Source organism: Geotrypetes seraphini, chromosome 7 (assembly GCF_902459505.1).
Source record: "Geotrypetes seraphini chromosome 7, aGeoSer1.1, whole genome shotgun sequence".
Taxonomy (NCBI): domain Eukaryota; kingdom Metazoa; phylum Chordata; class Amphibia; order Gymnophiona; family Dermophiidae; genus Geotrypetes; species Geotrypetes seraphini.
Window position 1 is genome coordinate 42,835,176 of NC_047090.1, and position 14,919 is coordinate 42,850,094.

Genomic DNA, 14,919 nt, shown 5'->3' on the forward strand with positions numbered 1-14,919 from the left:
CCGTATCTGAATATTGACCAGCTGGTACATGTGTATAGGCCTTCATGGAGGATAATTTTATAAGAGAGCACCTAAGTTAATTGGACATGACAATGTCTATTTTGACACTATTTTATATAGATTCATGGATGTCTTTATAAAATACTAGCACAAATCATGCAGAAATAATGCCTAGCTTGAAGGGTTGGACTTTTACAAGTGCTCTGAAGCAGGTGTAAATACCGTGTTTCCCCAAAAATAAGAGTGTCTTATATTCATTTGGGGCCCTAAAAAAGGGTATGCACATGACCATCTCTCCCTACCTCTCCTTCACCCCAATTCTTCCTCTTTCCTTTCTCTCCCCCAAGTGTGCAGCATCTTTCCTACCCTCCCTCCCTCTGTCATCAGTAATGCGGCAGCATAAAATTCCTGACGGACAAGGACAAGCAGCCCGTTTAGAGTGCTGCCAGACCGATGCTGCTTTGGCTGAAGGTAGGGCTCGCTCGTGGTCAGCAGAGAGGAAGGATGGAGGGTTAGCAGGGGTTTAGCTGCGGGGGAGGGTGCAGCGGCAGTGGGGGGCTTGGTTGAAGAGTTGCCAGTGAATCCCGGGACTAGGGCTTATTTTTGGAGTAGGTCTTATTTTCAGGGAAACATGGTAATAGCACGTAAAATAAAAATACAATCTCATAAAGATGGTTAATACAATCTATCACTGCTGCAGTCCCGTAATGTGTGTTCCAACGGGAACCCGTTTCGCCGCCGTGAAACGGCTTCCTCAGGGTTTTTTGTACGGGTTGTAGCAATGACTGTCAGGTTGTTATTTTCAGGGAAACACGGTAATAGCACGTAAAGTATACACACTCTCATAAAGATGGTTAATAAACACTAATAAATAAATTGAGTATATTTTATAAAATAAGGGAGAAATTCTAAAAGTAGGTGCATGCTTATAGGCATACCAGTTCTGCATAAGGACTGCCTGTTCTATAACAGTATCCGGGCACCTTAATTCCTTTATAGGATACTAGCGTAATCTGATAGTGGCACGCCTAAATGGAGACACACCCATTTATGCCAGGTCAATGAAAGCCATAAGTGGGTGTGCCTAAACGCAGTATTTAATGGGCCCCATATATTCAGCCCATGGGAGGCAATCCAGCTACTTCCTGCAGGCCACTGCACTCCTGGATATTCAATGCTGGGGTCCTATCTGGTCCTGGCATTGAACATCCAGGGCAAAGTTTAGCAGCTCACACTTAGCCGACTAAGTTGATTTTCATTCGCTGGCTGGCTAAGGCAAAACGACTAAAGATTGACCTGCTTTGTAGGCGGCTCTATCTGGTCGTGTGTCTTAGAAGGCCAGCTGATGAAAATTGATGATGACTGGCTATGTCACTAGGCTAGCTGGCGAGCCTGATATTCAGTGGGAGATATTTCCGGATAGTAAAGGGGAGCGGGGGGAGGGTGCTGGCAGTTCTCCACCCCCTCACACCATGCTCGCGCCCTCCCTCCCTCCCTCACCTCTTTAAAGCTTCACCAGCGCAAGCAACTTTTCCAGCCTGTTGCTTGTGCCAGCCTGGGTTGTGGGGCCAGGAAGTGGCGTCAGAGGGAAAGCCAATGCCAGCGCGAGCAGCAGGCAGAAGCTTCTCATGTGGGCAAAGATTTAAAAGAGGTACAGGGGAAAGGAGGGCGCGAGTATGGTGTGAGGGGCAGGGGTGGGGACGGGGAAGGAGCAGTGAGGCAGAGAGGAGGATGTGGGGGTGCCGGTGCTTCCTACCCTCACTAAGCCTCTGGCTGGCCAGGAGCCGTTGCCAGCCAGCTATGTCCTGCTGAATATTGGGGGGTATGTGTGTAAGTTAAAGCGTTCTATAAGTTCTGCACATAAGCGGCAGCCCTGTCCATGCCCTGCCAATTCATCATCTATGTGTGCAGCCCTTGCAGCTATGCACTATAGTATTTACATGCACCCTTATCGAAAAGTGCATAATGCACTTAAGCATGTAATTGAACATAAGAACATAAGAATAGCCTTACTGGGTCAGACCAATGGTCCATCAAGCCCAGTAGCCCATTCTCACGGTGGCCAAACCAGGTCTCTAGTACCTGGCCAAAACCCAAGGTGTAGCAACATTCCAGCATCTCAAAGAATAGCAACAACCCCAATGAGAGCAACATTCCAGAGCTGAGATTGTGATGTCATAATGCCTCAGTCCACAGTGCCTCAGAGCCAACCTCATCAGTGATGTTACAATGGCTTAATCCTATATAATAAAACCCTAAGCGCGCATGTGCACTTAGGGTTTTGTGTTCCCTGCCGCCATGTTTTCTGATAATCGTCCTATACTTGGCTCACGTAAGACCATAAGAATAGCCTTACTGAGTCAGACCAGTGGTCCATCAAGCCCAGTAGCCCGTTCTCACGGTGGCCAATCCAGGTCCCTAGTACCTGGCCAAAACCCAAACAGTAGCAACATTCCAGCATCTCAAAGAATAGTAAGATTCCAGAACCCCAATGAGAGCAACATTCCAGAGCTGAGATTGTGATGTCATAATGCCTCAGTCCACAGTGCCTCAGAGTCAACCTCATCAGTGATGGTACAATGGCTTAATTGTCCTATACTTGGCTCACGTAAGACCATAAGAATAGCCTTACTGAGTCAGACCAATGGTCCATCAAGCCCAGTAGCCCGTTCTCATGGTGGCCAATCCAGGTCACTAGTACCTGGATTGACACTTTTCTGTGCACTTACATGCACAAAGAGCACATAAGTGCAAGCGCTCAGTTATAGAACTGCCTTTGCATCACTTGTATTTTTGTAAAAGCGCATTTACATGAGAAAATGGTTTATAAAATTATCCTCATTATGTCGCACATTCATTCCTTAGGGCACAAGGTAACAGGATAGACAAAACTACTATGGGAAGCAGAGAAATGGGTTCAAAATTTAGATAACACAACTATCAGCACAATTTTGGTTTAATTAATTTTTTAAGCTTCAGTAAAAGTCTGTAATGACACCCAAAACATATACTGAGGCTTATGTAGGTCTTAATTAGTAGACAAGAAGGAAATACAACCATGGAGTCTGTAAAGGAGGTAGGACAAGAACAGGAGCAACTGGAAAAGGGGGACTTGATTAGGGATCAGAGTAGCTATTCTCTGCTCAGCTCCAGGTTCACTCCCTCCTCTCTCCCCTGCAGACGGCCTGGAAGGGAGAGGCTAGAACACAATACTCCTGCCACTCTGGCTTTGGAATCTGAGAAGAAATGGCGAAACTGTGCTCAAGAACATTTCCCAGAAATTAAGAGCTGGACTTAAATAAAATTTCCTTCAATTATCCTTCATCTAGGCATCTTCATTTGTAAAAACTCTTCAGGCATGATTAACTGCTCAAATAGTGCTTTCCTTAGGAAATAATAACCTAGAATCTTTGAAATTTTGAGAAAGCAAGCAAGGAATGTTTTGTATTCTATGTATTAATTGAACTTTGCAGTATTTCTACAAATATGCTATCGGCTTAAATATATATATTTTTTTTACTTCTTTATTCATTTTTTATATCAAATACAAATTGCAAACACATGAATATTCAAGTAAAACTAGCCTGTCTATATGGGAAGCTTAAAGAGCCCCTATTAGACACTGAGGTCTTTTCTCCCTTTTTGTAAAGAAAGGTGACTTTTTTGTCCTGTATTTTGGAGGGTGCAATTTCTTGTGATTTATTCAAGTAACGTACCATATTGCACTCTATTCCAACAATAAAATATAAAACTGTTTTATCCCCCCTTCCCACCCAAACCCCCCCCAACCTGGATATGTATAATGTTCATTCATGAAACAAAGGGAAATAATAGTAGTAATAATAATGATATTAGTTCATATTCATATCATACAATATTTTGTTAACGGGCCCCAAATTTCCTTAAATTTACTATGATGTTCCAACTGTAAAGAATTAATATTTTCCTTACAATTGATAGACGTCGGATCCTGAAAATCACAGATGGCATTCACAATCTGGGTACTGTGAGATGGGAACTGGCTCTGTGTCTCCTGCTGGCCTGGATTATGTGCTACTTTTGTGTCTGGAAAGGAGTCAGTTCAACAGGCAAGGTGAGTAAGATTCATTTAAACTAATAAAAGCATAGGTCATATTAGATCAGACATTAAAGTCTATTAGACCCAGCATTCTGTCTTCAGCAGTAGACAATCCAGATCACAAGTACCCAGAAGGATCCAAAACAGTAGATTCATTCTTTTTGCTTATTTCCTAGGATAAGCAGTGGCTTTCTTAAATCCCTTCCTTTAGTTTCCTTTTCAGGTCACCATGGGTCCAGTTTTCAAAGTCTTTATTTATTCATCTGTGTTTAGCTGCCATCATCATAGTGATTAATTCAGGTTCTACTATTATTGGCGTTTCCTTGTCTTCAGATGGCTTATAATCTAATTTTGTGCCTGAAGCAATGGAGAGTTAAATGACAAGCCCAAAATCACAAGGAATGGGATTGTTTGATTCATTCACAAAGTCTAGTCCAACAACCCAGTTTTCATATCATCTGTGACACCTATCACACCTGTAAATTCCAGGAATTCTTCAACAAAACTTTGGCTTCCTTGGTTGTTAACACATTGCTCTAACTACTAGGCTGCTCTTTTCGGAGTTAGTCATCTAAATTAACTTATTTGAATATTGCCCAGATATATTCAGTGGCACTTTTACCATTCTGAATAACTAGGTAAAATCTCTGTCTCCTTGTTCTGTAAGGGAGATCTTGAGACAGCTGTGCAATTTCCTTTGTAGCGCTGGAGACTGAGCCTTGCTGGAAGCTTTCAGAGTCATCACATCATACCAAATCACACCGTTCAGAGTGTGGCAAGCATTTGCTGTTCTCACATAAACTCCCTGGCTGTCTGATCTGTAATCATGCTGAGGGTGATGTCAACATCCTGTACTCAGAGCTCTTTTTTGGTGACTTTTTGCGAACATCTTTGGTTTCCAGTACTTAATGGTTCTCCCTACAAATATGTCAATGATGTGGAGGTACGTGCCAGTAGAACAACAAAAAAATAAAAACAAAAACGTACCCAAAAACCTATGCCTTACATTGTGTGTCTTCTTTTTGAACCAAAAGCAGAGCTAAAGTTTCCCAAGTTCTTCCAATAGGTGATCATTTAAAGGCAGAGATATGAAATTAGCAGGAAAGAGGGAAAAAAGTAATGGGACAACAGAGGGATCAGAATGGCAACTGTCATGGAACAACTGAGAAGTTAGAGTGAGGAAGAAGGAGTTGGGATACTGAGAGAATAAAAGAGTAGCCAGACGATGAAGCAGGTAAGGAAGAGAAATTAGATAAGGAGAGGTTGTCGGAATTACAGTAAAGGACAAGATTGAGAATGTGACCCACTATATGGGTCGGGAAATGAATATGTTGGTAAAGTTCAAGATCTTCAAGTAATGAAAGAAAGTCTCTATCCTGAGGCCTAGTGGGATTATCAAGGTGAAAACTGAAGTCTTCAAATATGAGAACGTTTGTGAAGAGAGCCACAGTGTCAGACAGAGTCTGAGTTAAGGAATCAAGAAAGGCAGTGCCATTGGCAGGGTGAAAATAAAATAGAAGGGGAGAGTAGAATTAGAAAGAAGGAGAGAGGATTTGGGCTAAATTCAGTTAAGAGAAGTAAGGTAAGTGCATACAAAGCTACACCTCTCCATTTTTGGAGGCATGATAAGCAAGGAAACCATATAGTTTGTGGGGAGGCATTGGGAGAGGAATGCTTCCTTACCGCTCCCAAGAGGGAAGGGGGATTGGTCTCAATAAAATCTTGGATAAGGGTGGTTTGGGAGCATAAATATTTACAGTATAAGAAAAAAAAAGAGAGGATGGTTAAATCCCGCAGGTTAGCAGTAGAAGAGGAACTGGAATTTTGCAGAAGTGCAGAGGTACGGCAGAGAACAAGATATCGGGGCCTAGAAGGAATGAAAGATAGAAAGGACAAAGAGGACCAAGGCCATAAACTACTGCAGGGGTAGGGAACTCCGGTCCTCGAGAGCCGTATTTCAGTCGGGTTTTCAGGATTTCCCCAATGAATATGCATGAGATCTATTTGCATATACTGCATGTCTTTTTTGACTCCTATTTATCATTTGAGTATAGAAACATAGAAAATGACGGCAGAAAAGGGCTATAGCCCACCAAGTCTGCCCATTCCAATTATCCGCCCCCCAGAGTTCACTCCCCTAGAGATCCCACGTGAATATCCCATTTCCTCTTAAAATCCATATGTCTGCTAGCTCAGTAGTTCAGGGGTAGGGAACTCCGGTCCTCGAGAGCCGTATTCCAGTTGGGTTTTTAGGATCTCCCCAATGAATAAGCATGAGATCTATTTGCATACACTGCTTTCAATGCATAGTCATTGGGGAAATCCTGAAAACGGAGGTGGAACAGATAGACAGATAAGATGGAGTAACAGGAGCTAGATACAAAATGTGGGAACTAGCTTAAAGAAAATAGCATGTGAAGTCAGAAAGATGCATGAATATGATCTCCGAGATGATGTTCCACAATGTGAGATTTTCAACTTCTGAAAGAGTTTCTTCTGGCTGTAGGTTGTCTATTTCACGGCCACTTTCCCTTATGTGATGCTTGTTATCCTACTGGTCAGAGGAGTCACATTGCCTGGGGCCTATGAAGGAATTATGTTCTACCTGAAACCTGATATCTCAAGGCTCAAAGACCCAGAGGTAGGCTCAGTAACTGACAAATGCAAGAATATTGATAAAGTGAAATGCATTAATCAAGTAACTATGCCATAGATCGCAAATGACCCAGTTTCTGAAGGGATACTTTGGGCCATTTGCTAGGTTTCTTTTTCTACTCTGATATCCATTGTCCTACATCTTCCATTTTAGCATTAAAGATACTAAAACATATCAAGGGGCCCTTCCACTAAAGTGAGTTACCCAGTTAACACATAAGCGTGGACTACAGCATTACCACAGTGGCATGACAGCATGTGCTAATTTATATGTTAATTGCATGTTGTGTTAGGGGGGTAGAAAATAGGTAAGTTATGGGTGAATGTCACTTGTGCAGTTAGTTTAGGTGCACTTAATGCTTCCTCAAGAGGAGAAGTTAAGTGCATCCACACTAATTGCAATCTTAATGCATGGGTAAAGAATTTCAGTGTGGTAACTGGAAAGGACATGCTCAGCATGCCTACAACAATTATCAAAAATCTAAAACCCTCCCTCACCCCAAGAAGGAAAAATGATTAAGGGAAAGAGATGAGGACTACTAATTGCTCGAACTAGCCAACTGTGTATTAGACTTTAATTTTTAACGGGAGAACCCTCAGTCACACAGCAACCCCTGGAACATCCAGGGACAAGCTGCCGCGGGTTTACACTCAAAAGGTGTTAACTGCGAAACATCCCCGGGCTCTCTCCGTGTGAATAACTAATGTGCACAACAAAAAGTGCTATGTGTGAAAAACAATATATGAAAAAACACACATCAAATATAAATAAAGATAGAATTCATCTCTTTCCCCTAATCTGGGGGCCAAAAGGAAAATTAGTGTCCAAATCTAACCAAGCAAAAAAACACAACTGGAAGAACTTAGCTTCTCCGTGTGTGTGCAGTCAGCAGGCAGTATCTTCGTCCAACGGGACTCCGTTTCGGGGGTGTACACCCCCTTCCTCAGGAACTGGACTGCGCTGGATAATTCAAGTTTGTTGATAAAGCTGGTAAGGCAAGGAGGAAATGGCCAGGGGTTGCTGTGTGACTGAGGGTTCTCCCGTTAAAAATTAAAGTCTAATACACAGTTGGCTAGTTCGAGCAATTAGTAGTCCTCATCTCTTTCCCTTAATCATTTTTCCTTCTTGGGGTGAGGGAGGGTTTTAGATTTTTGCGTATTTACACCTCCACTCTTTACAGTTTTTGTTCCAACAATTATCACACAGCCATTGCACTTACCATGCATTATTTTTTGCAATAGCGGCCTTAGGACCCGCCTTGGCGCATCATCTGATGCACGGGGAGAGGCCTAAGGCCCTGATTGACTGAGGCGCCTCAGGCTCCTCCCTTTGGAGGGGCCTGGAGCACCTCAGCCAATCAGGGACTTCCTTAGGGAGTAGTCTAGGGAAGTCCCTGATTGACCAAAACTTTTTCCTAATTTCTTCATGTATTCATTTTTAGAAATATTTTTCTATTTTTTTTCCAGGTCTGGTTGGATGCTGGATCCCAGATATTTTATTCCTATAGTATTTGCATGGGGATCAATGTAGCATTTGGCAGCTATAACAAGTACCATTACAGGTGTTACAGGTATGATCTACAATGACCTCTTAAAGGTATGATCCATGTTATAGGTATGATCCATGTAAATGACCTCTTATAAAATACTGATTGTGCAAATTGTGCACTTTGAAATGATGGCATGTACTTTGCCGATGATGAGTGTGCACAGTGGTGGAGTATTGGAGAGGATGAATGGAGTATGAAAGTGTCTGCTCAGGTTATAAAATACTGTACTATATAATTCACTCATGCACTTGACATATATTAATGCAGACATTTGCCCCAGCTTTAGGGTCCCCACCTGCCACTTATACTAGTGTTTCATAAAGACAAGTACTGTAGGTGTGTGCAATTCTGGTTACTGCATCTCAAAGAAGATATAGTGGAATTAGAAAAGGTACAGAGAAGGGTGACGAAAATGATAAAGAGGATAGGATGACTTTCCTATGAGGAAAAGCAAAAGTGGCTAGGGCTCTTCACCATGGAAAAAAAGATAGCATAGGGGAGATATGATAGAGGTATATAAAATACTGAGTGGAATGGAATGGGTAGACATGAAATGCTTGTTTATTTTTTCCCAAAATACAAGGACTAGGGGCATGCAATGAACCTACTAAGCAGGAAAATTAAAACAAACCAGAGAAAATATTTCTTCACGCAACATGTAATTAAATCTGGAATTCACTGCCAATAATATGGTGAAAGCAGTTAGCTTAGCAGGATTTGAAAAAGGTATGGATAATTTCCTAAAAGAAAATTCCATAAGCCATTATTAAGATGGACTTGGGAAAATCTACCGCTTATTTCTAGGATAAGCAGTACAAAATTTTGGGATCTTGCCAGGCACTTGTGATCTGGATCAGCCACTGTTGGAAAGTCTGTCCAGCTGGCAATTCTTACGCTCTTATATCTCTATAAAGCAGACTTCATTTAGGTGACTTGAAAATTTGCTTTAACTAGGCATCACCTCCTAAGAACATAACAATAGTCGCTTCTGGGTCAGAGCAGTGATCCATCGTGCTCACGTAGCAGCCCTTAGGTCAAAGACCAGTGCCCTAACTAAGTCTAGCATTACCTGCGTAAGTTCTGGTTCAGCAGGAACTTGTATAACTTTGTCTTGAATCCCTGGAGGGTGCTTTCCCCTATAACAGCCTCCGGAAGAGTGTTCAAGTTTTCTGGGTGAAGAAAAACTTCCTTACGTTTGTACGGAATCTATCCCCTTATAACTTTAGAGAGAGCCCTCTCGTTCTCTCTGCCTTGGAGAGGATGAACAACCTGTCTTTATCTACTAAGTCTATTCTCTTCATTATCTTGAATGTTTCGATCATGTCCCCTCTCAGTCCTCTTTTCAAGGGAGAAGAGGCCCTGTTTCTCTAATCAAGCACTGTAGGGCAACTCCTCCAGCCCCTTAACCATTTTAGTCACTCTTCTCTGGACCCTTTCAAGTAGTACTGTGTCCTTCTTCATGTATGGTGATCAGTATTCCAGGTGGGGGCATACCATGGCTCAGTACAGCAGCATGATAACCTTCTCCGATCTGTTCATGGTCCCCTTCTTAATCATTCCTAGCATTCTGTTTGCCCTTTTTGCCGCCGCCACACATTGCACGGACAGCTTCATTGATTTGTCAACCAGTACTCCCAAGTCTCTTTCCTGGGGGGTCTCTCCAAGTGCTGCACCGGACATCCTGTATTCGTGTATAAGATTTTTGTTATCGACATGCATCACCTTACACTTATCCATGTTAAACCTCATTTGCCATGTCACAGCTCATTTCTCGAGCGTGTTTATGTCACATTGCAGGTCTTCGCAATCCTTCTGTGTCTTCACTACTCTGAATAACTTTGTATCATTTACAAATTTAATCACCTCGCTTGTCATACCAATTGCCAGGTCATTTATAAATTATGTTGAAGAGTACGGGTCCAAGCACCGAACCCTGCGGCACTCCACTCATGACGCTTTTCCAGTCTGAGTATTGTCCATTTACCCCCACTCTCTGTTTCCTATCCACCAACCAGTTTTTAATCCACGTGAGTATTTCACCCTCGATTTCATGGCTCGCAATTTTTCGAAGTATCATTCATGCGGGACCTTGTTGAACGCCTTCTGAAAATCCAGATATATAATGTCGACCGGGTCACCCTTATCTATCTGCCTATTTACTCCCTCGAAGAAGTACAGCAAGTTCGTCAAGCAAGATCTTCCTTTGCTGAAGTCATGCTGGCTGGTCCTCATCAGATTGTGTCCATCAAGTTGATCAATGATGCGGTCCTTTATCAGTGCCTCTACTATCTTTCCTGATACCGAGGTCAGACTCACCGGTCTGTAGTTTCCTGGATCTCCCCTTCAACCTTTCTTGAAGATCGGAGTAACATTTGCCACTTTCCAATCTTCCGGAATCCTTCCTGGTTTGATTGATAGATTGGCTATTAGTTGAAGCAGTTCAGCTATAATCCATTTCAGTTCCTTGATTACCTTCGGATGGATGCCATCCAGTCCTGGAGATTTATCATTTTTAAGCCTAGCAATCTGCCTGCATACCTCTTCTAGACACAGTGACCCTGTAAAATAAGAAAACACGAGCCACAGTGAGAGAAGGCATGAAGTTTAGAACTGAGTCTAGCGCAGAGCGTCGAAAACACAACTTCTTGGCTCCACGGAAAACAGAGAACTGAGGAGATGTGCGCCCTTGCGTGGGCGGGAAAGCACTCATGCATGTGCGGTGCGGCAGTCGCAAACTTTCTAAGTTCTGCAAGCAAATCAGCTTGGGAAGCTGTCCGCATCAGGGCTCCGTGGATGACGTCACTCACAGGTTGAGAATAGGCTGCCTGCTTGTCCTGGGATAAAAAATTTACCCACATTTATACAAACATAAATTCATTCACTTTATAGTTTAGGATGCACATTCATGCACTTTCTACCAATACTCCCATTCAAACTCCAGCCCTGTGCACACCTATCAGCAAAGTACATTACATTACATTAGTGACTTCTATTCTGCCAGTACTTTGCAGTTCTAGGCAGATTACAAAAGAAGTTAACTGGACATTTCCAGGAAAATTACAATTTAGGGTTCTGTTTACATGGTTGAGTCTTTGAAGTGAAAGTTAGGGTGCTGTTTACGTGATTGAGTCTTTGAAGTGGAAGTTAGGGTGCTGTTTACGTGATTGAGTCTTTGAAGTGAAAGTTAGGGTTCTGTTTACTTGGTTGAGTCTTTGAAGTGGAAGTTAGGGTGCTGTTTACATGGTTGAGTCTTTGGAGTGAAAATACAATAGTTGTAGAGACTTTGGAGGGAAATTTACAAGAAAGGGGAAGGACAAGGGGATGAGAATTATTATGTCGATGCTCATATTTTTAGGCTAGCTGGTATTTTATAAGAGGTCATTTATGACCACATATGTAAAAAAAATGACTATAAAAGTATTATCTAAAAGGTAAATGTTAACAGTGGCCCAATATCTGGTTTATTTTTTCAAAAATACTAGGACTAGGGTCATGCAATGAACCTACTAAGTAGGAAAATTAAAATAGATTGGAGAAAATATTTCTTCACGCAACATGTAATTAAATCTGGAATTCACTGCTGATAATATGGTGAAATCCAGTAGAATAATCACGGTTCACGGAAGTTTCGCCCCCCACATTTCGCCCCCAGCAATTCGCCCCTCACATTTCGCCCCCCACATTTCGCCCCCAGACACATTTCGCCCCCACACATTTCGCCCCCCGGATGTTTTGCCCCCACACATTTCGCCCCCGCACATTTCGCCCCCACACATTTCGCCCCTGCATTCAACTAATATTTATACTTTGTTTAAAAAACAAAGTCCAACACCGAAGCCCTGCTGCCGGCCCTCAAAACATGCTGCTCTTGACGAGTGCCGTCTTGGGGATGCCGGGTCTCTGCAGCGAGGACAGCACGCTGGCAAAGGGGCCTCCCAGCGAGTCCGGGATGGATGTGATGCTGGCCCCGGGGCCCCCGGCCCAACCCTGGCTGCCACCGCCGCCAGCTCCTACTGCTGCCACAGCCGCTGCCGTCAAGCCGCCTGGTCCCGGAGCTACCTTGACCTGCTCGAGGGGTGAGCGGAAGGGAGGTCGCCCTTTCGTTATGGCGATCCCAAGAGAGAGGCAGCTTCCCTTCCTCCCCCCTCGACTGTTACTTCACCTTTGCGGCCGCCGGCTCCCGCGGCGATCAGGTCCTGTGTCCTCTCCTACGGCTGCTCGCTGGAGTGTGGGACCGCCGCCCGCGGGATGCCTGCATGGGGGAGTTGGGCCGCTGCCGGGTAGGAAGTCGCCGGCCGGTGCAGGCTGTGCCGTGGGCCGCTGGCCCCGACGTGGTCGGGGGGTGGGTTGCGCCTTGGGGGCTGTGGGTGGGTCCTGGTCCTCCCTGTGGATCCTGCTGGATCTGGAGCGCTCCGTTGGTAGAATGGGTGGTCCCTGGTCCTCCCGTTAGATCCAAAGGGGCGAAATGTGCGGGGGCGAAATGTGCGGGGGCGAAATGTGTGGGGGCGAAACATCCGGGGGGCGAAATGTGCGGGGGCGAAATGTGTGGGGGCGAAACATCCGGGGGGCGAAATGTGCGGGGGCGAAATGTGAGGGGCGAATTGCTGGGGGCGAAATGTGGGGGGCGAACCTTCCGGATCCCAATAATCACTCCTATTCAATTCAAAATTTGCTATTTCAGAAGTGCATCAATTGCTAATAGAACTTATGCTGAGACTTGGAGGCAATAACAGGGGAAGAACCCCAACACTACTGCCTCACCACCCAATCATCGCATGTTCAAAAGACTTTTGTTGGTTATAAAGTTGTTGGATGTTTAACATAATATGCCACTCAGGCTATACTGTTTGCTCTATGCACTTGTAAATTTGAAACTTAAACAGCAAACTTATCTTTTAGTTTGCGGGTTCCAACATGACACATTTCATTCCTGCTTCAGGGAACCAACAGTGCATTGCAAAAAGTTTTATAATTTGGGGCGATGTAGTCTCAATGAAGTTAGACACGTCTTACACAGTAGCAAAAAAAATTTTTAAGCTTCCTCCTATCGTTTCGCTATGGTGAAAGCAGTTAGCTTAGCAGGGTTTGAAAAAGGTATGGATAATAAGTTATCTAGTTAACTTTATCTGGACATTCTTTTTTATCTAGTAATGTTGCCACTGAATATACTCACCTAAAATTAACAGAATATTGTCATATGCTACATAGATCAGTGCCTAGGATGACACATTTTGAAGATGCCGGATATCTGGGTGTCTGCTCTCCTTTGCTATAGGGCCATTCACTTCAAAGTAGTGATCTTTTCAGGGGGCTTTATTTTCCCTAGCCCTTAAAGCCTGCCTGCTCACCCAGCACTCCTTTTCCCCCACTCCTCTTTTAATGCACTCTGCCCAACATACCTTTCTCCTTTTCCTCATCTTAGTCTATTAAATGCCCCTGCCCAGAATCCTTGATTTCTCTCTTACCTCAAAGCTCTCTGCCCAGTACCAAATTCTACCTACTACCACTAACCATGGAAACTACATACCCAGAATTCCTACGATTAGGAATGTAAGTCGAGGGGGGCGTGGCTTGACGATCATGGCGGACGTATGTGCCGACTAAACTCTCCCCACAATAGTGCGTGTATCTGATTGAATCTAATCTACATTGCGGTTTTAAAATTGCCTCTGCTGTTTACTTGAACTGCTAGATCACATCTACATCGTGCAATGTCTGCTAACAAGACAAACAAAACTGAGCAGTCCGGCGCGGGCCCTACGAGCGGCAAGAGGCCTAAACATGAGGTAGCCTCACCAGAGAAGTTGCCGCTGAAGTCAGTAGAATTGCAACTTGAGCTGTTGCTTATCGAAATGCGGGCCTTCAAAGGTCTTTTATCTAAACAAGTTGAAGAGTCTCAGCTTATAAGAACCGAAATTGAGGCTTTGAATGCTCAATTCACCGACGTAAGACACAGAATTGATGCTCTAGAAGTTTTTAAGACGCAGCACGTGGCGAATGTCTCTCTCATACCACAACATAGTAAAGACATCGCGGCTCTGCGCCTAGAGCTCGAAGATTTGGCGAACAGAAGTCGTCGCTGTAATGTGCGTGTTTTGGGAATCCCAGAATCTTCAGAAGGCTCAGATACCATCGCCTTTCTGCAAACCCTGATTCCTTCCTTGCTGGGCATAACTTTTGATCCACCATTAGAACTGGAGCGTGCACATCGAGTCCCCTCCAGGCCCATCTCGAGCCAAAAACCACCACGGCCTATAGTAGCAAAATTGCTACGATACCAGCACGCCTTGAAAATTCTGACCGCAGCTAAAGAAAAGAAGCAACTTCTTTACCAAGGAAAGAGGATCCTTTTTGTCCCTGATTTGGCAAAAAGCACAGCGGCTAAACGGAAGCTTTTTCTACAACAAAGGCAGGACTTAAAAGATATCGGAGCCAGATTTGGCCTGCTTTACCCTGCTAAGATGCTCATCACTCACAACAACAAAACCATAATGTATCTTGAACCAGCTGAATTGCAACTTTACATAGAATCCATTAAAATGCACTGATTTTGCTTCATTTCATTACCTTGATGCACTATTTGCAATATCCTAGACAATGCAACTGCACTGACACTCTCATAATTATCTATATTCA

At 43.8% G+C, this 14,919-nt stretch overlaps 1 protein-coding gene across 1 annotated transcript in view; it reads left to right on the forward strand.

Annotated features, from left to right (window-relative positions):
* Positions 1-14,919, forward strand: part of LOC117363669 (sodium- and chloride-dependent betaine transporter-like) — a 108,424-nt gene that overhangs the window by 47,766 nt on the left and 45,739 nt on the right. The window contains exons 6-8 of the mRNA XM_033951775.1: positions 3,961-4,093; positions 6,585-6,719; positions 8,201-8,304. Of these exons, the coding sequence (XP_033807666.1) occupies positions 3,961-4,093; positions 6,585-6,719; positions 8,201-8,304 (372 nt within the window). The remainder of the gene's footprint in view (positions 1-3,960; positions 4,094-6,584; positions 6,720-8,200; positions 8,305-14,919) is intronic.